Source organism: Pimephales promelas, chromosome 15 (assembly GCF_988280905.1).
Source record: "Pimephales promelas chromosome 15, fPimPro1.hap1.1, whole genome shotgun sequence".
Classification (NCBI taxonomy): domain Eukaryota; kingdom Metazoa; phylum Chordata; class Actinopteri; order Cypriniformes; family Leuciscidae; genus Pimephales; species Pimephales promelas.
This window is the reverse complement of record NC_142783.1, coordinates 32359358-32381554: the sequence shown is the minus strand read 5'-3', so window position 1 is coordinate 32381554 and position 22197 is coordinate 32359358. Positions and strand designations below refer to the sequence as shown.

Below are 22197 nucleotides of genomic sequence, written 5' to 3'. Positions count from 1 at the left end.
GTAGGTCATTTACTTCACCCACCATGGACCACCATTGCCATCTGGAGATGATCTAAAAAGCAGCGATACAGCTTAAACTGATAGTTTTGCAAGTTATGCAACTGATGGCGTATTATGCAACTAATTTAATTGTATTCAACGCTTCATATGCAATGCCTGCTTGAGCTTTAACATATAACAGGTCATTGTGGCTTCTCTAGAAAGTTCAAATCAATGACAATCTGGTATTTTGTACTTGGGTGATTAAAAATTCGCTTGTTTTCTTTTCTTTTTTAACACCAATAGGCACTACGGATAGATATTAGGATAGATCTGAAACATTTTACACTGAGTCCTATTGAAGATTTGGGAATTTTTGATGAATCACCAAGCAAGCATCATTCTGGGAAAATCAGCAATATTTTGTGTATAGGAAACAGTTAAACCTAACATGCTGAATCAAGTCAAAATATATGTTTGTTTATTCATATATATATATATATATATATATATATATATATATATATATATATATACTGTATATATTTATATATACAGTATATATATATATATATATACACATACATACATACATACATATATATATATATATATATATATATATATACATGTTTATATATATAAGAAGTTAAGAACAAGAAAACTTCATAATAACCCTGTAATAAAACCAGTAAACTAGTAAACTACTGGCCGCTGTGGTTGCCAGCATCAAACCATAAAAATACGGTGTGTTACTGTTTTTGAAATAAACAGATAAATACCGTATTGTCAGCTACAGTATACAACTTTAATTTAACATCTATATAACACAAAAACAGTAACACCCCGTATATTAACGGTATGAAGGTGGCAACCACAGCTGCCAGTAGTTTACCGTTTTTTTCCAGGATAATTTTGACAAAAGGACATGTTTGGGCCTAAATGCTAAGCACCATGTTGCTTAGCATGTCACAGTGTGAATAGCATCAGTACAGTGACGGATGGTGGTGGCTGTATCATAGGGCATAGTTCTCAGCAGCAGCAACCGGACAACTCAAGATACGAGGAAAATGGATGGAGTTAAGTACAAAAAAATCCTTCAGGAAAATGTGCTGCAATCTGCAAGAGCACTGGGATTTGGAAAATAATTAATCTTCCAAATAGACAGTTAAAAAACCCATACAGAAATAATAACCATCCTGGAGAGGCTTAAAACTTAAAATAACTTTTAGGTTAATTTCCTTGAGTGGTGTAAAAACCCACACTTCAGTTTGACTGAGCATCTGTGGAACGGCTTTTAAATTGCGGTTTACTAATGGTTCGCTTCCAAGTTGATGGAGTTTGAACATTACTTGAACTGAAATTTCCAAGAACATTTTAAGACCTGTTGTACCTATAATTTCGTATATTTTATGTAATATCACAGGGGTTAAATGTGTGATATCAGCTGTCTTGTGATATTTAGATGCCTTCCCACCTTGTGCTCCCAAAGTATTTCAAATACAACATCAACTCCCTTACATGAGTTAAAGTGCAGATGCCACTAGTCAAATATTATTCCATTACAAGTAAATCTTGCAAAGACTGATTTTTGACTTAAGTCAATGCATTGATTTATTATAGTTGCATTGTTACAGTACCTTGTGCCTTAAGCAACCTAGTGAATAATAGTGACCAGTTTGTAGTATCCTACCAGACACCCCCCCCCCCCCCATTCCCCAAACAAAATGAGGGAGAGTATATGAAGAGTTCAGATGCAAAAGCCTCTAAATGCCATTTGAAATTTTCTTCTTTAATGATGATTTTTATCAAACTTGTATATTTAAGTTCAGTAAATTCACTTAAATGGCAATGATAATTACCTATTAATTGTTATTTAAGTGAAATCACTGAACTTAAATATACAAGTTTGATAAAAATCATCATTAAAGAAGAAAATTTCAAATGGCATTTAGAGGCTTTTGCATCTGAACTCTTCATATGTAAATCATAAATCATTTAAATCACTTTATTTCCCCATAACTAATTAAATTAACACGTTACATAAACAGCTCTAATTAAAAACAAAACTCAGTGTCAGTTTAAGTTATTTTTTTTTTTTTATTTTTTTTTTTTTTGATGAAGACATCATAGCTTGCAAACTTTCAAATTGCGTATTGTTCCTTTTAACACACAAAACAACATGGCCTTCTTGAACAGAGTGTGGAGTCAGCCCACGTTTCCATGGTTACAGCAGCTAGTGAGCTCTGTGTAGAACATCTCCGCTCTACCTGGATAGCCAATCCAGTAGAAAGAGAAAAAATATCTTGGGGTAGAATTACCAAATGCTTTTTGAAGCACTCCTTTGAAATCCAGAGATACATGGTACATTGGAGGGCAACTTTTTTGAACGAATATGAGGCAGTAAATAACTTATTGTGAAAGACACACAGAATGGATTAAGAAAACATGTTAAATTTGCCCCTTGAGTCGATCTTGAATCCTCAGTGTTGGCCAAAAGACGTTCCTTTACCATTTTAAAATGAGAAATTAGATTAAGCATTACTTTGACATTCTCATTACTATAAGTTACATTGCGACTAGAAGTCAACTTACTCTCATTAAAATATTAGTAGACTGTAGTAGACTGTTAAGTTAGAGTTAGTCGAATAAGTTGACATAGTTGCAACGATACTTATAGTCAGGAACAGATATTAAGCAGACAGTCTACTAATAATCTAATACCGGTAAATGACATGTAGTTGCAAAGTTACTTAGTAAACTGTCTAAGAGGACCATCAAAATTTTTTATGACTGTTGTATTGCTGTAATTTTTAACTCTTTTTTTTTTCTAGTTAAGAGCCTAATGACATCTGGCAAAGGGACTACCAATGAAAACTAGCCTTTGGGCTAATTTGGGTACATTTACATTTAAGAATGTTTATTAATGTACACTGTCCCTTTTCTAAATAAATAAATAAATAAATAAAAATAAAGACCAGATAAGGTACCAAATTCACTCTTAATTTTGGGCTAGATATTCACAAAATGTTAAATCTAGGTTCCAAAACAATTGAATATACATTGAGAAAGAAGAGTTAATTGAATTTAGCATTTAAATGGATACTTCAGGATTTAGCAGTAGAAAACCTGTATCATTTTCAAATTAGCATGCTTTCCCCCCTCATATCCCCCTGAGACGAGAGATTTATGTATTTTTTGTCTGGAAAAAAAAAATCCTCTGATGATGTAAAAATCTTAATTTTGCATCGTGGGAAGATGTCATTTTTTTTGTCCAGAGACTAAAGACTACAGTCAGTAGTCGGGTCTGTCCCGCATGTCCTCAACCCGCCCATAGAGGGTGATCTTACTCACAGAATGAACACATAGTGTCGGCCATCTTGTTTTTGGAAGCTAAGCTAGCAGGCTCTTGTTCTGTGGAGAAAGCTGAGTAGTAGGAGTTACCATCCTCTTGATGTCCGGGATTCAGCTTTTGCTTTCTGCAGTCGCCATTCATTGTTTACATGCACAGCTTTTGTTTCAATCTAACTGAATTCATTGCGATTGGTGAATCTGAATGTAGTGTTTACATGAACGCTAAACAAGTGATCGGTTGATGCGCGTTTTAACATTGCTAAGAAAATTCCCGCTCCTCCATGAGAGATACGAGACCGGTGCGTCTCACAGGTGTCGCTCATCGGTAATCACGCCACCGGCCTCGCGCCGTTCTCCCACGGCCCTCACTCGTCCCGTTCGCCACAGAAAACATGATGAATGGCGACTGTAGAACGCAAAAGCCCAATCCCGAACATTTTGGGCGATCTCGAAATACATTTTCGACTTGTTGTGAAGGGTTGACAGGTAAGTCTACTTGTGGGATTTTTCATGACTTTATCAGACATTTATTAGTACTCTATGAAACTCTAAAAGTTCCCCTTTGGTATATTATTCCATACTTTTTGGTGGTACTTCCATAGCAATTAGCTTGAACTTGGAACTAATTGAATACCTTTAGCCTAGTACACACTGGTTATTTATGTGAAATTAGTGTCTATTGAAAGAAATAACAAAAAGATACAGTATATATTTTCTAGACATAACATTACCACTTTTAACAGGTACTTTCAGCACCTTGACAGTTAATCATTAGCGAGTTACATTATAGCCAAAGAAGAAATTTCAACTGAGTTAAATCAAGCTCGGCATGCATTATTTAGCAGCATTCTACTGGAGCGTCTCTGTGTTAAAATAAAGACAGCAAGCTGAAAACACAGCCAACAGAACAATAGGTACCACTGGGACCAATAAACAAACATTGCAATCCATTCCTACAGTCTTCCATAGATTACAATGCAACAGTTTGGCAACATGTATCGCGCTAAACGTGTGATGTATAGTTGTACGGTTCTAAAAAAAGAAACATGCAGGGCGATTGTGCTTTGGGCAACCCGAATTCTTGCAGACCTTTCCCGATCCCTCACCCACGTCTCTATCCAATCCTATTGAATAACGCATAAGGTTGGAGCAATGACCTAAAGGTTAGCACACATGCTACAGACTACAAATAACACCAGATAAATCATGTCAAAAGATCACTTGGGCCACCATATTTCAAGTTGCCCGATTTATTTTTATAGAGAATATGGCCATCTAATCACATTTGGTGTCTTTACACACATTGTTTCAAGATGGACGACAATGGCATTAAAACACCATTGGTTCTTCGACTCATACATTACTTGGCTTCAAACCTGCCATGCCAATTGATTCAAGAGCTGTAGTGGAGAGGAATATTGTTATTGTTCATCCCACATGATGCTTTATTGTGTTTTGGAGCCTTTTAACTGTTGTTATAAGGAGAATAATGTTGAGATTTTTCAAATCTTCTCCTTGGAGATCAACAGTGAAATGTGAATTTGGAAGAACATGAGGGTGAACTATTTTTTATATAAAACCTTGTTTTAGATAAGATGTGTCAGACCCATTCTGAGGGAGTAGACAGTAAAGGTCATGTGCTCTAGCTGTCAACAGCAGTCTTAGGTCTTCACAGGTAAAGAGGGTGTTTAGGTTCAGCAGAGGGAGCCAGATCTCTGGGCACAGCATTCTAACCCCCACGTGAGGAATACACAGATGAAAAAATAAATGCCTTCAGTTAGAACTTCAATTAGGTGCTTGTTTGACATGGGCCGCTGCCACTAAAATTTCTGTGGAATGCAATATAAGATGCAGCTTAAGCAGAACTTCAGGTGAACTGTGCACTGCTATTCAATGCATAAAATATTCAGATTTGACTGGAAATGATGTATATTTTTGGTGTGGGGGAAGGTCATAGTGAGACGTGCAAGGGTACCAGTTTGATTTGTTCTCCAAAACAGAAAATTGGTGTGCAAACACCAATTTTTTTTTCTCTTATTGTTTTCTTAAAATATGTCCTCTCTGCCTGCAAATATGTAATGAAATGTGTACAAATATATATATATAAAAATTATAGATTCTTAAGAAATTGAGTAAATATGCACACGAAGTTGAATATACACTTGTTCACTTTCTCATGAATGCAATTATCTAATCAACCAATCACATGGCAGTTGCTTCAATGCATTTAGGGTTGTGGTCCTGGTCAAGACAATCTCCTGAACTCCAAACTGAAAGTCAGAATGGGAAAAGGTGATTTAAGCAATTTTGAGCGTGGCATGGTTGTTGGTGCCAGACGGGCCGGTCTGAGTATTTGAAAATGAAAAAGAACAAGTCGCCTTAAGCAAAATTGACATCTCCAGAGTTATGTGACAGTTTTTCATTTAAATGAGGAGAGTTCTCATCAGCTATGTACAGTACATTATGGTTTTATGCTACACCTTATGTTTTCAAAATAATCTTTATTGTATAATTATTTGTATCACGCGTTTCCATGAGAAACACGGTGCATTGTCTATATTTTAGTATTTACCTTGAATTGTAAAAAAGCTACTTGTGATAAACTTTGATTCATCATGTATCTTTTTTTGGTCAGTATTAAAGATTAGAAAAGAGTTTTAAAAAGCATCTTGGTTACTTGCTCATTAAATTCATGATTTTTTTTTATTTATTTATTTATTTATTTTAAGTTAAGTCTGTTGCAACTGTATTTTTAAAGTAAAGTTCTGGCAACCTTGTCTGGCAAACATGATATAAATGGTAAGTTTTTTTTTGTACTTTTTTTTTGTACAAGAATTCAAAAATAAGTTAAAGATTCCAAGAATTGTAAAGGTGCGTATCCACTGCCAAAAGTGAACAGAGCTCATTCCCATAGATATTCTGGTGCCAAGATATCACAGGGCCCCCTGGGGCCCCCATAGGGTCATGTTGAGCCTCTGTACACTAATCTATGTGAAAAGTTATCATTCCTGGTCTCTGTGATGTTCTGAACAGAGATATGGCTGGGGCCCTCAAGGGCGTCTAAGGCCACATTTACATTACATGGTTCAAGGGACCCAATTCCGATATTTTCCTCCCATGTGGCACAGATCAGAAAGGACCCACGAACATGTAAGCGGGAAAAAAAATGGATTCCGATATTCTCAGATCTGTTTCAGTCCTCGATCATATGTGGAATTGGACATAAATCTGATATGAATCAGAAGCAGTATGTGCATTGCATCTGCCATGTAAGATATTCCCATCAATGTGAGTCATATGTCATTGAAATAGCGATGGTGGTGAATGACAGCAAATCAGGTGGACAGCGACCAAGATCACATTACTCTTTCCAGTGGTGCAATGGCCTTCAACATGACTCCACTGGATTGAGCCTTTATCACCCAATGTTTTACTGACCTTTGAAGGTGGTGTGGAAAGCATGTATAATATTTTTATCTGTGTCCATTGCATATCGTGCCATTTATACTTCCTTTTGACCTAAGCTTTTCCAGGTCAGTTTGTACCGTGGCCAAGTAATGCACAACTATATTGTATACAACAAATATTAAAAAGTTCACAACACAACAAAATGGATCCACAACAACAGAAATAAGCTACAACACAACGGAAAATGTACAACACAACAGAAATGAGCCACAACATAACGGAAATGAGCCACAAGACAACGGAAATGAGCCACAAGACAACGGAAATGAGCCACTACATAACGGAAATGAGCCACAGCACAATGAAAAATGTACAACACAACATAAATGAGCCACAACACAGTGGAAAATGTACAACAAAATGGAAATGAGCCACAACACAACGGAAATGAGCCACTAGACAACGGAAATGAGCCACAACACAACGGAAATGAGCCACTACACAACGGAAATGAGCCACTACACAACGGAAATGAGCCACTACACAACGGAAATGAGCCACTACACAACGGAAATGAGCCAGAACACAACGGAAATGAGCCACAAAACAACGGAAAATGTAAAACACAACGGAAATGAGACACAACACAGTGGAAAATGTACAACAAAACGAAAATGAGCCACAACACAACGGAAATGAGCCACTAGACAACGGAAATGAGCCACAACACAACGGAAATGAGCCACTACACAACGGAAATGAGCCACTACACAACGGAAATGAGCCAGAACACAACGGAAATGAGCCACAAAACAACGGAAAATGTAAAACACAACGGAAATGAGACACAACACAGTGGAAAATGTACAACAAAACGAAAATGAGCCACAACACAACGGAAATGAGCCACTAGACAACGGAAATGAGCCACAACACAACGGAAATGAGCCACAAAACAACGGAAAATGTAAAACACAACGGAAATGAGAGACAACACAACGGAAAATGTACAACACAATGGAAATAAGCCACAACACAACGGAAAAAGTACAACACAATGGAAATGAGCCACAACACAAAGGAAATGAGCCACAAAACAACGGAAATGAGCCACAGCACAACGGAAAATGTACAAAACAGCGGAAATGAGCCACAACACAGCGGAAATAAGCCACAACACAAAGGAAAATGTACAACACAACGAAATTGAGCCACAACACAATGGAAAATGTACAACACAACGAAATAAAGCAGCAACACAACGGAAATGCTCCCAACCACTAGAGGGCTCTAGGAGCATGGTATAACTAGTTTTCCATGCCACTGCTCTATAGTCCCGGCAGTCCTAATATATCAATACCACGATTCGTTTTAACAGTATGTAACCATTGTCTATCGACATAAAATATACTTCAAAGTCACCTACATGAATTATAGCTGCGTATTTATACTTGAGAATGCTTGGACGCGCTACCACAGCGCATGATCCCTAAGGGAACGTCTGGCAATTCACCAAGTTGTTAAAAGGTATAATGTAATTTGTATTTATTAAAATTTCTCTCTTCTTTGGACATGTTCAAAGTCCAATGATTGATTGGTAGTAGATTTCTGTACCACAGCTGACTTTTTTTTTTTTCAATACCTCCCTTCATGTATTTAGAATAAACTGTAATAAAATAAAACTAAATTTTTCTTTTATCATGTTTCAAAGGTTGCAGTTCCAGGCGGGTCTACCTGACAAACACAGAAAGGCTCAAAAAGTTGTAATAGTTTGCTGTTCTTCATTATTTTATTTTAGATCTGCACATACCATGTCATTTTGTTCAATTATAAAACTATCATGTCATCTGGAAATTTAAGAATCTGTTTAATGTTATGATGAGGGAAATATTAAACACAAAACTGGAGATCAAACATCCTTCTGGGACACCAGAGTGACAAGCGACCGCAGATGCTCTGTGTTTGTTCTGCTGCCTCCCTCGATCCAACTAGTGTAGACGTCAACCTGCACTTCTCACCGCACACACTTAGTTTCAATATCTTAGATTAAGCAGAAAAGCCATGTTCACATTAAGGTCGAGCTGACCGGAGACAGTAGGTCCACAGATCAGATATCTGTCATCAATGTGGCACAACTAGTAATATCATGCTGTGGTTTCTTTTGTCAAAACAAAATAAGAAGGTTTCACCCAAGTGTCTATTTTTTTTTATGGCCGTGTACTACGGATAGAATACAACAAGTTTGTTTTTTGGCCAACACGAAAGATCCCTAAAGCAGGTAAACAACCATTAATTATATCCATGCAAATGTGACTAAGCCCTCAATCCCAGGGCTAGGTAGGTTCTTCATGGACTCCATTAAAAAACATGGTGCATATTCAGAGACTAACACACTTCAACCCAACATTGTTGGACATCCCTGGAATCAGAAAGAGTGGCGGTCTGCTTCAAAGCACTTCAGCCTGTGCAAACAAATCAACTGAACCACATTGGCAGTGCAGGGTTCACCTCCTGTTTTCCTTAGCCAGCTGATGTTGTCTGGACTCTGCATGCATGATTAAAAGTTCGCTGTAATCTCTATGTGAGCACTTCTAGGCTGAGAATATGCAACTATCCTTGCAAACAGAAGATGCATGCTAAAAAGTAATGAATCCATGATAGCCTTGCTTTCCAAAATATTGTAGCAGAGGATGCCTCAGAAAATTGCTGAAAGTAGTTTTTAATGATGATTTAAGTAATTTTGTTAATGTTAGAATATTTCAAAGTTTTACTGTTGAAAAATTATAAAATATAAATTATTATACAAGCAAAAAGTCAGCATTTTTCTCCATATAAAGCACTTTAGAGGTAACCAAGCGGTTCAAGGTCCAAAAGACACTTTCAGTACAAATGAATGAACCAAATGACTCAGGAAAAGATTTGTTCATTTTGATGAACAAGTTCGAACAGGAGAGTCACAAACGTGCGTCACAGTACAGAGAAAGGCGAGCATTTGAGCTTATAAAACTTAAACTTTGTTATTTATTAGGGATGCACCGAATATTCGGCCGCCGAAAATTTTCGGCCGAAAATGGCCCAAAAGTGCATTTTCGGTTTTCGGCCGAAAGACTTTTATCACCGAAACAATACGGCCGAAATGTTGTGATGACGCAAACAGAAACCGCGACCTGCACGTGCTTGTCTGAGGCAACATGTCTGCGGTGCGGACGCATTTCAGTGTATCTGAACCCGCGATGAGACGGAAACCTTGTTTATCCACCTATATCTGCTCTAAACAACGCGCGCCGCCATGACGACGATTCCGGTTGCGAGCGGGTCAAGAGCGGTGCGCGGGCTGTCTGTGGAGACTCGCGCTGCGGAGGCAGGCGAAAGTAAACAAGGCAGCGCGAGTCTCCACAGACAGCGCGCGCACCGCTCCAAACCCGCTCTCCGTTGTACTATTCCTTGAAACGACAGGGGACGACTCAAGTAACTGTCCTCTAACCATCAGGAATCGGTGAGAAGAAGAAAGATAAACACATGACAGTGCTTATTTTTTAGTAGGCTATTCCACCACCAATACAAAAATAATCATGTAAAATCCAGTAAACCCTGAGATTATTACTTGTGACATTACAAAAAAATATGTATATGGGATTGGGAACTATGTATATGTATGTATAGAACTAAATTAATGCTCTCTTAAATATTTAAATACATTCACTAAACATGTTTCATTAAGTTTCATGTACATTTGTATTAAACATGGACTATTGTTCATTTAAAAAGGCTTTTTATGCTATTGTATGCCAAATTTTTAAAATGTAACTAATTTAGACATGCAAACTGGGTCCTGGTTTGATGAGAAGTTTGCGCTCGGCTTTGTTTTTGAGAGAACGTTTCATTTTAAAACCTTTCTGCAGGCCAGTAGATTATTATTTAGTGTACAAATGAGTGGGGTCAAGTTAAACATTTTATTTAGAATTTTATTTTATACTGTGCATTGTGCTAAATAAATATCTGCATAATTTGTAATTGATTTATTCTTTGAAAATGTGATATTAATATGCAATTGCAATGCCTTGATTTTAGTCAAGTTTGTACATAGCCATAAATGCAATGATACTAATAATTCTTTCGGTGTTTCGGTTATCGGTTTTCGGCCTTGGTTTCCTATTTTTCGGTTTTCGGTTTCGGCCAAGAATTTTCATTTCGGTGCATCCCTATTATTTATTTATTAAATGAATGATCGTTTCGCTTGATAAGACCCTTATTCATCATCTGGAATCGTTTAAAGCACTTTGAACAGTTTGTGGTTTGTACTGAAAGTGTCTTTTGGACCTTGAACCGTTTGGTTACCAAATAAAGTCCATTATATGGAGAAAAACCCTGGAATGTTTTCATCAACAACCTTAATTTCTTTTCGACTGAAGAAAGAATGGCATGGACATCTTGGATGACATGGGGGTGAGTAAAAAAAAAAATCAGCAAAAGTTTTTTTTTTTTTTTTTCAAAAGTGAACTACTCCTTTAATTAGGACCAAGAAATACAGGGTGACATGATTGTGTCTAACAGCTACTTCTAGAGCCGGTTAGCCGTGCAGTGTCGAACACCAGTAAAAACCATTTGGTGAAAATAAAAAAAATAAAAAATAAAATAAAAACCTTTGTTTGGTGACTCTACTTATGGAGAAATGACACAGGTTGCCTTTAATGTTTTGTCCAAAGGCTGGAATTTAACCAAGCTTTGAGGTAATGTTTTCTTCTGGTGAGGATCTAGGCAAATTGTCTCATCTCCGCAGTGATCTGTACCAGTTCCGCTCTCCACCACCTGTTCTCTGGGCATGCAGTACGGAAACTCCCCCGAGTCCATAGACTCCTAAAGCGGCAAGTGGAATTAATGTTCTGTGATCATCCCGGGCTTTGGCCGCTCCAGTTTGCTATTCAAATAATGAAATAATGAGCTCTATATTCCTTTCATTAATGGTGTTAAGCATGCTAATGGGGTAAACGTCAACTCCACATTCATCTGTGCCAGTTTTTGGAGGATAGTACACACCCACAGAATCCTATCCCCAAGAGCCAGAGTTATAGACATTTATTAAAGGGGTTGTTCACCCCAAAATTAAAGGGGTCCTATTATGCACTTTTTTTGCCTTTAGTTAGAGTGTAATGTTGCTGTTTGTGCATAAAAAAGATCTGCGAGTACTCCAAAGGGAGATTTTTTACTGCCATTTTCAAGCACCATTTCAGAATGCCATTTTCAAGCACTTCAACGAACGGCTCGTTTGGACTACAACGCGATTTTTCTAGATCTAATGAAGTCACAATGTTACTAATTTAAATAATCTGTGCCCACAGAATATGCAAAAGGGGGACGAGGCCTGGTTGAGCACCATTAGAGAAGACAGTGTTGTCAAAGAGATGCTGATTTGTTCCACAACGTTTCCAAAACTCATTTGTTTGACCTTCCTAAGGCTTAGAAGATCTTAGAATGGTTAAAACTGTTCCTGATGAATCATTCATGAATATTGTTTGTGTTACAAGGCTTGAATTCCGGCGTGGGATTGAATGTAGTATTTTGTGCTCACACCTAATGTGTGCGCACATAAAGCAGTCCCTCTCAGTCCTAAATTATTGTTATTGTTCGCTGCTTATTGCACTTAGTATCTACTATATATATATATATATATATATATATATACACACACACACACACACACACACACATATACACTACCGGTCAAAAGTTTTAGATCATTAAGATTTTTTATGTTTTTAAAAGAAGTCTCTACTGCTCACCAAGGCTGATAAAAAACAACAACAAAAAAAAAACACGGTAATATTGTGAAATTTAAAACAGTGGTTTTCTATGTGAATATATAGTGAAGTGTAATTTATTCCTGTGAAAGCTGAATTTACAGCATCATTACTCAAGTCTTCAGTGTCACATGATCCTACAGAAATTATTATAATATGATGCTCAAGAAACATTTATGATTATTATCCATGTTGAAAACAGTTTTTTTTACATTTTTATTTCAGGATTCTTTGATGAATAGAAAGTTCAAAAGAACAGAATTAATCTGAAATGGAAAGCTTTTGTAACATTAATCATTACCATTCAAAAGTTTGGGGTCAGTAAGAATTTTTTATTTTTTATTTTTGGGGGAAAGTAATTAGAAAATACTTTTATTCATCAGAGTTAACATACTTTTTTAACATACTTACACATACAAAAGTATGTTAACATCAGAGTTAACATACTTTTATTCATCAGAGTTAAATTGATCAAAAGTTACAGTAAAGACATTTATAATGTTAGAAAAGATTATATTTTAAATAAATGCTGTTCTTTTGAACTTTCTATTCATCATAGATTTTTTGGGGAAAGAATGGTGCACGACTGTTTTCAACATTGAAAATAATCATTTATGTTTTTTGCATATTAGAATGATTTCTGAAGGATCATGTGACACTGAAAACTGATCAACAGCAACAGTAACGATGTTGAAAATTCAGCTTTCAAATTACTTTTAAAAATATATTAAAATAGAAAACAGTCATTTTAAATTGTCATAATATTTCACAATATAACTGTCATTTTTTTTTTTTTCATGAAATAAAGCAGCCTTGGAAGAGACTTCATTTAAAAACAGAAAAAATCTTACTGATCTAAAACTTTTGACCGGTAGTGTATGTATTTATGTATGTATGTAAATTATATATATATATATATATATATATATATATATATATATATATATATATATATTCAAATTTATTAAATAATCATCCAAGATGGATTGGGTCATCCTAAAAAGATGTGTATCTCATACTCCAAAAGAAAAATAATATAGATCTTTCACTATACTATACAACACATATCAAATACTGTATCCTACCAAAAGAAAACCAAAGAAATACTACCAGAGGTCTTAACCTTCAAATACAACTGACTTCCTGCAATGAGCTTTCCTAGTCCGCCTCATTACACTGACCTCCCCAAAAGCCACTTCGTTCCCAGGCTGCTCAGCCTTCCTCGGTGACAGCCATGCTCTACATCAAGTCTCCACAGAATGGTAGGGCACCAGCCAATAGAAAGGTAAATAGCCCTGGCATTTCACTCTCTGCATTCATCAAACTTTTCATCCGCTATTTGCCTTCACATATAAACCCACACGCCTGAGGACATATGGAGAGGAGGTGAGCGCAATCATTCACTGAAAGAGGGCAAGAATGATTTGGCCTGTATGTTTTCATTTTCATTCCAACCAAGTGCATCAGCTCTTTTCCTGCTGGTATTGCTAGGCTGTTATTCTCGGAAAATCTTTAAAGCCCTTCGTCTTTTTGAAGAACATAGCAGCATACATAAATGAGCTCTTCTGTTAATGTGATTACTCATGCTGATTAAGCTGAATCTTCATGGACTTACAGTTGAACTCCCTTAAAACACACTTTTCATATGTACAGGGAACTACAAAGTATACATATATCTGCATATATCTACACGCTTCACTTCTTTTGAAATTAATCAAATGATTGTGATTTCATGTTGCATCACTGAAATCAGGAAAAGAATTACAAAAAAATAACAAATAATTTCCAAGTGCCCAACCAAAGGGAACATTAATCACAATAATGGCGAGAAAAGGGAAATCAAGTAGTCAACTAAAGAATTTTGATGCTCTCCTAAAATGTGTAGGTGTATTGACAATAATATTCAAGATGACTATTTCAAGATGAATAAGAAGAATAATGACTAAAGAAGTGAAAAGTCAATTGAGAATTGCCCTGCCTCATAAACCATTTGCCCCACCAATGGCAATGTAAGGGGCAAAATGGTACTCAAACCAGCCAAGTAATGTTTACAAGGTTTTTCTGACTAACGAAGGCATAGCATGCAAACAGTACAGATTACTAATAAATTCTAAGTAAGTTCAACAAATTATTGGACATTAAGTAAAGTTAACAAAAATAAAATAAATCTTAGTAAGAACAATGTTAGATTTTACAGTTGTGTGAAAAGAACAGCAAGCGTTTGTCTTTCAAGTGCATGAAGAGTTCGTAATTCCAGCCTTCTCCGCAACCTGACTCTCTAATGACGCTTTCTTAATTCATGCACCCCATTCATTTCCCCTACCATTTCTCTTTTATTCTGGCTCTTATTCATCTCGCTATTCCTCCCTGAGAAAAGATGATTGTTGCTGTCCTGTACACCGTGAATCTTCCTTCAGTTCGGTATTTTACTCAACCGCATCACACCACTAAGGTTCAAAGTTTGTGAAAAAGAGAACTGCGTTGAAAGTTGTAATGGGAAACTTTTTTTAAAATTTTGCTTCAGGTGGATATGAGAGACTTAATCAAAGCCCCTTTTAACTTCTCAAAATTAATTTATTTATCAGATGTCTCTGGGAATTAAAAATACCGCTCTGGATAAAGGTGGACACTCAGTTAAAATTGCACTTAAAATAAAATTGTGCCGTCAATACCATATGGAGATATTTCACCTACTGTAACAAGACCCCTTAGTTGTAGTCAGATTGATGCAGGCCTATTTTAATATTTTTGACTTGAATGAAAAGCATTTAGATCTTGCCACACATTGCAGATTGTTGGGAAAGCGTGGTTTACAGTGAAAAATGCAATATCTTTACCTTCCTCCCACCCCTGGGAACTTGCTTTTGTCTTTGCCATTGTCTGGTCTTTGGCCCAGGAGTCCTCCGCTGATGTTAAACTCCAGGCAAACTCAGGATAATATCCAGCAGGCCCACGGTCACATAACTTTCCCTTTGAACTGCAATCTGGAAAAGAAGAAGAACAATATTTGACTAACATTTGTTCTGTAGACTAGGCCTTTAGTCTTCCTCCCAGGGACTCACTGTCCTGGAGAGTTTAGCTCTAAAATCCTAATTTAGCCCTGATGGCAGTGTAGGCCCCTGTGTTTGTTTGGTTTATATTCTTTTTATAAGTGTTTGTTTCTCATTATTTGGACTTTTTCTAGTCTGAGGTGCACATTAGACTGTTAAAAAAACAGCAAGAGATTAATTTCTTTATTTGGTATGTACATAAATCATTAGTTGTATCCACATTTGCAAAACTAACCTTCAGGGTTCATGTCTGCAGCATGGTTTCCATGGGTGGGTGTCTAAGAGGGCGGGCGGCCTTCCTGTTCCCCATTTTATGCCATCCCAAAGGATTCTGGGTAGTGTAGGCATAGTCCATTTCTCAATGGGAGCAGGGGGTTGTTGTTTCATGTTATATTGTGTTTATGTTCATTGTATGTAGATATGTATTTGTTTATTATTTGTATTATTTTTCTTGTGGAATTAAGGTTGATGTATGTTGAATGCTATTTTCATTTTCAGTGTCGTTATGTATTATGTATGTGAACATTATTTAAATTCCCCATTACTGTAAAATGGTTGACCCTTTCAGTATAAAGGAATGTATGTCTGTCTGTGGTGAGGGACCTCCATGAGGAGGGTCACCTTGAGTGGTTTTTGTTTATGTAATTTTTTTTATTTGATATTCTTTATTTGGAAGTCAATAAATATTTCACTGATTGCAAGCAGTGTCTCCTGCCTTTGCTCTGGTCATGTCTTCACATTCATAATCAAACAAATGTGAACCTGCTAGTCGAGCTCTTCAGGATGGCTTGAAAATCACAGGCTTTTGAGATGAAGCAGGTTAGAAATAAACTTTGCAGGACAGAAGGTCCCCTAGAGTAGGGGCATTAAAGACCTATGCTGCTAGACATTTAGAAACAAATCTCTATTAAAGCGTACTCAATAAAGTACTTTGCCCTGTTCGGTGATGCACGTTCGTGACTCTCCTGTTCAAACTCGTTCATCAAAATGAACAAATCTTTTCCGAGTCAATTCGTTCATTTCGTTTATTGAATGAACCAAATGACTCGAATAAAGATTTGTTCATTTTGATAATGCGTCACGAACGCGCATCACAGAACAGAGCAAGGCGACCATTTGAGCTTATAAAACTTAAACTTTGTTATTTATTTTTTAAATAAGCGATCGTTTCGCTTGATAAGACCCTTGTTCATCGTCTGAAATCGCTTAAAGCCCTTTTAACAGTTCGCAGTTTGCACTGAAAGTGTCTTTTGGACCTTGAACCGTTTGGTTCCCATTGAAGTCCATTATATGGAGAAAATCCTGGAATGTTTTCATCAAAAACCTTCATTTCTTTTCAACTGAAGAAAGAATGACATGGACATCTTGGATGACATGGGGGTGAGTAAATTATCAGCAAAAGTTTTTGTTTTTTTTAAGTGAACTACTCCTTTAAAGGGATACTGTATGAGTTTCTTTCTTCTGCTGAACACAAAGGACAATATTTTCAAGAACGATTGGAACCAAACTTTCATGTTAGGAAAAAAATATATATATACTATGGAAGTCAATGGTGCCAAAGTTCCAATCGTTCTTCAAAATATCTTCCTTTGTGTTCAGCAGAAGAAAGAAATTCATACAGGTTTGCAACAAATTGAGGGTAATACAGTTAATACAAGTAATACAATCCAAAAGCAAGACCGGCACATGAAGTTTCAGAGAGGCAGCAATTTTCTGTCCTCGCTCGAACTCCCTGTTTCCATCGAGATCCTAAAGTGAGGTATGCGAAGCAAAACATATCGTGTGAGAAGGCAATGCCTCCGTCGCACCATGATTAACTCATTACACTGTCAATGTAATAATACCCGCCAATCATGGTCTTTTCATCACTATGATTGGCTGATTATTCTGTCAAAGCTGATTACAGCCTCTCTAGCTCGCAACAGGTCCGGAAATCTGCCTGAAGAGGTCAAACTGGTGGAGTTTGACTAATTTCCAAATAAATTGCTCACTAATCATACATCACATTCAGTTACATTCAAATCTAAATGAACCTGGTTAAGTTAAAGGTTCACTTGTAGAGTTTACTGAGGATTTATTGACTACAGATCAAAAAAAGAAGGTGACCATATACTGTAAATTAGGATTTTTACCAGGTAAATTGTGAACAAACTCATTTTAATTCAGCCAACCTTTTTAATCAGAATGACATGAGAATTTTCTCAAAAAGTTGCTGTTTGCCATTTGTATATAGACTGATTGTCGCCTGTTCTCACATCTGTGTCCGTTTCTTCAGCGATAGATCTAATTTAAATGCATTGCTTAAGGTCAAAGACTGTGTTGAGGTGACGGATGAAATGTGTCTTCAGAACGACAAATGATCATAGCTGTGCCATATTACAGTTATCCAGTTCAGTACAAACTGTAATATGGCACAACTTTGATAATTTTTCCGTGGTTATAAGTTCAGCCAGGAGTGTAATTTGATTGGCTTCTTAGCTCAGTTAGATGCACAAAAAAGCCATTATATCAATCAAGCCTGTTAAAATGTGCTTTAAACTTTCAAGGTCTACATTAAATTGTAAAGACAAAAAAAAGTTGTTTTTTTCACATAGCATTTTTCAAGCTTGATAACTAATGATGAAAATTAAATCTGTTCGTAAAAAGAAAAAAAAGTACACATAAATGAAGAAATATCCCTACATGAAAACCTTATCTCCAAGAGGCTGGCAAACGTTAATAAATGTAAACGCAGCTAGATTTTACAGTCTTAAATTAGAGCATTTTTAATAGTGCAATGTCAGGTGAATGCAATTAGCATAACTTATCTCAGGTTTTTCCACATATCTCTGTAATGATAATAATTTTAACACTATTCATATAAATGAGAATGTTAAATTCATTTTTTCAGGAACTTTAGCACGATCATTGTGTTCACAGCTTTCCCACACTTTTCCTGTGGCTTTTCATGTATTTCTGTATTCGTTTATTCTGCTGGAATGGCTTTCAAACTGTTCCAACTGTGTTATGTTCCAACCACACATTCGTCTTGTATTCACTGGAGTGTTAAAAGCACCGGTGGGACCAGGTTGTTTATCAGAGGACTGCTGCTTGAAGCCCCAGGCGCCATGCAAAAATGCACGTTTTCTGTTCTTTTGCGCTGTGTGTGTGCTTCCTTGGTACATAATTTGGTGCTTCCATTGTAAAGAAGGCAAATCACAGAGGAAAAAAAATATCACCCAGAGGTTATGCTCTTTCAAAGCTGAGAGTTAATGGAGTTATTTGTGTTTTATTTGTGAAGTATGTTTTAGTTATAGCCTCAACTTTTTCCCTGCCCTTTGACGCAATATCCCGTCATTTAAGAGACAGCGCTTCCCCGCCATTGACGGTTTTCCGCGTTTTCACTGTTATACACTAGGGGGTGCTATTATGCATCTTCTGAAAGAGTACTGAATCTCTGGATCAAAAGAAAAAAAGAAAAAGAGGAGCAGAAACAAGTGATAAAAGCATTGCTTGAGCATGCACGGGAAAAAAAAAAACGCTTCTTCAGAATGTTGCTTTTTTTGTGAAACTAACCAACATTTAAATGCTGATTAAAAAAATAATGCATGACTATAAATTAAAAATAATAATAATAAAATGAACTGAGGTTCTGTTCTTTCTTTTGATATATCACATGTTCAGATATTCATCCATCAAAATTCTGAGGTTCATGACATTTTGGTGAAAATTATTAAAAAAAATAAATAAATAAAAAGCTGGTGGGGAAAAAGTAAAATTTATTGTAAAATATACTACACAAAATATAAATAATAATAAAAAAAAAAACATAATAAAATGTCCTGTCCAGTTTTCAAGATTATAGTCAATGTTTTCAAATGACTGCCACAAAATTAGCAAAATATTATACTACACTCTGAAAAAAGATGCTTTTTTAAAAAAAAAAATTACACATAGTAACAGTTCTATTTAGTACCGTATCATTTCTGCGCCTGTTCTATTTCCCATGATTCATAGCGGGTTCAAGCATTTTTCACATAGCATTTTTCAAGCTTGATAACTAATGATGAAAATTAAATCTGTTAGTAAAAAGAAAAAAAAAAGTACACATAAATGAAGAAATATCCCTACATGAAAACCTTATCGGGTTCAACTGACTAAACGTTTTTCTACTTCCGGTTGTGTTTGTTTACATATGCTAGAACTGTAGTCCAGACATTAGAAAACCATGCGTTTTATATTCAATGTGAGCGAAATACACATAACACAACATATCGTTAACTTTTAGGTGACAAAATATTTTTTTTAGTAATTCTATGAATTACGCTGCGCAAAACAAAAGTAATAGCCAACTAACCAGATGAAGAAGGGCCGGCCTCCACAGGACATAAAATATTATTTTTATTTAATTTTTCGTGTCTATGAGGGGAAAAAAAAAACAATGTTACGGATGTGACAGTTCTCCATTACGGACATGACCGCTCTGAATACGACTTTAAACCTTCACCGAGATCTTAAAGAGAAACCACAAAGCCCTTCTTTAAAGTGAATTTCGTTTTTTATTAATTCTATCTCAATTTCAATCAATGTTTCATCAACCAATTGCCTGGTTTTACTAAATAAGAAGTAAATATAGAAAATAGATCATCATGATGGAGGCGCCCGTGCACAAACTGGACTCTGGTCTCATAAACAAGCCGAAGAACACGTTAAAAATGTTAATATGCCATTTTTCGATAATGATAGAGACCAACTTGGCAATCAAATCAAAGCTTATGTTTTAAGATCACAACATAAAGAATTTGAAAATGAAACCACTTGTGAGAGAGCATATATATATACGGGTCTCTCTCGAACCACAGAACAGAGAACAACGAGATCTTTAAGAATCTTCCCAGTGAACAGCATAAGCACTGCAACATTTACTATAAGCACTGTCAGTAATGAGGGAGGCTAGTGGCACAACATTAATACTGTGATTTATAATGACTAATAAACAGCTAATATCGTAACAATATTTAATGCTAATAAGCAAATTGTTAATAGTGAGAATTGGACCTAAACTAAAGTGTTATCTATTTTTCATCTACAAATAAGTCGTTTTTTTAAATAAAGAATAAGCTTCTAAATTTCATCAGGACTTTTTTGTTCCACATTATGTAGTTCATGGTTTGAAATTTAAAGAGCTCTTTGACAGGTTATGATGTTACGGTTTATGTCAAGATGTCATAACAAAGACATCACAAACAATGTCATATTTGCATTCCGAATGTCATTATTGAGCGAAAGACACTTAATGACAGTTGTCACAAACATGCATAAACCCTACTTCCATCTTCAAGACATTTGTCATGTTATGGTTATGAAGGTGTCATGCCAGTCTTATGCACACCGTGTTAATCAACACTTGAAGTAAAGCAATTGTTTTGGCTTTACAGCAGCTCTAGAATGAAGTTATTGTCTAGTTAAAGTTAGTTTTGATTGATTCACTTGGGTCAACAATCATTAGTTAATGAATTGGGTCTGCCCACAACACTTTTCTAACAGAAAACCCTTAATGCAATCCGGCCGCTCATTTGCACAAAACACTGCCTGGATGGCTCGAGAAGGCAAAACATGAAATACAAGCCTTGAAAAATGTATAATGCAGAATTTTTTATCACTTCCGCGTAACCATGTGAACCGGAATTATCCGAAACTGGTGCTCTCTCTCTAACAATATCAAGTTTTAAATATGCTGCATTAGAGCTTGTTAATATTTCATGACATAACACTGGCGAAACTGACAGATTTTACAGAACATTCCTGAGCTTTCTTTCACTAAGAGATTATTAACCACAATTGTGATGATGGTGAATCATTTGTTCTAACCCTTATAATGGTGGTTAAATGCCAAAGGGAAACTTACTGTATGTCTCAATGAGAAGTGAAATGCAGTGATGGCTCTTTTCAAGGTTGAAGAATAAGAACTTTAAAATAAATTGATTTCAGAAAGTGCTGGGTATTTATTTTTTTTTTTTCTGATGTGACATGTTGCTCTGAGCTCTCACATTCAATTGGTTGCAGGTCACCAGTTTCATTGAGAGAGTGTGAAATTAACCTTTACTGATACACACTAAGAATAAAACCTCAGCAATCACACACACACAGAATAAGCCTTAAAACTGTCATTTGAGAAAATGTTTCTTTGATTTTTTTTGAGACAAAAGAGTTTGATGTACTGTGAAAACATACTGTAACTATAAAGAAACTCCTACAAGACAATCCATTGAAACTATGCATGTGGAAAATGTCAGAAAATCTGTGTATTGCACTGCGTATTATTCTGTACTTGACAGGAACTTACAATATGTACCTTGAATGCAATGTGCATCGCTATGGATAAGTGTCTGTCAAACGCAAAAATGTAAACGTTTATTCTGGCCACTAAGAAAAAAAATATATTGTACTCAATTTTACCTTGGGAATCAAACTCATTACCCATTGCTAGCACCATTATATAATGCTTGAGCTTTTTTCATGGACATTTATCTGTCTACTAGTAAAATGAATGTCAAAACCCTACATATATAATGTAGTGACAGTAAAAGACAGTGACTCCATCTACATCAAGTATAGGTGTAACACGT

The 22197-nt window shown here is 36.0% G+C and overlaps 1 protein-coding gene across 3 annotated transcripts in view; it reads right to left on the bottom strand.

The window, feature by feature from the left end:
- alk (ALK receptor tyrosine kinase) overlaps positions 1-22197 on the bottom strand; it is a 419464-nt gene that overhangs the window by 223942 nt on the left and 173325 nt on the right. For 2 of the 3 annotated variants that reach the window (XM_039665984.2, XM_089120560.1), the window contains exon 3: positions 15377-15523. In XM_039665984.2, the coding sequence (XP_039521918.2) occupies positions 15377-15523 (147 nt within the window). Of the gene's footprint in view, positions 1-15376; positions 15524-15824; positions 15866-22197 lie in introns of those variants that run through there. The other variant, XM_089120559.1, reaches the window with a different exon arrangement.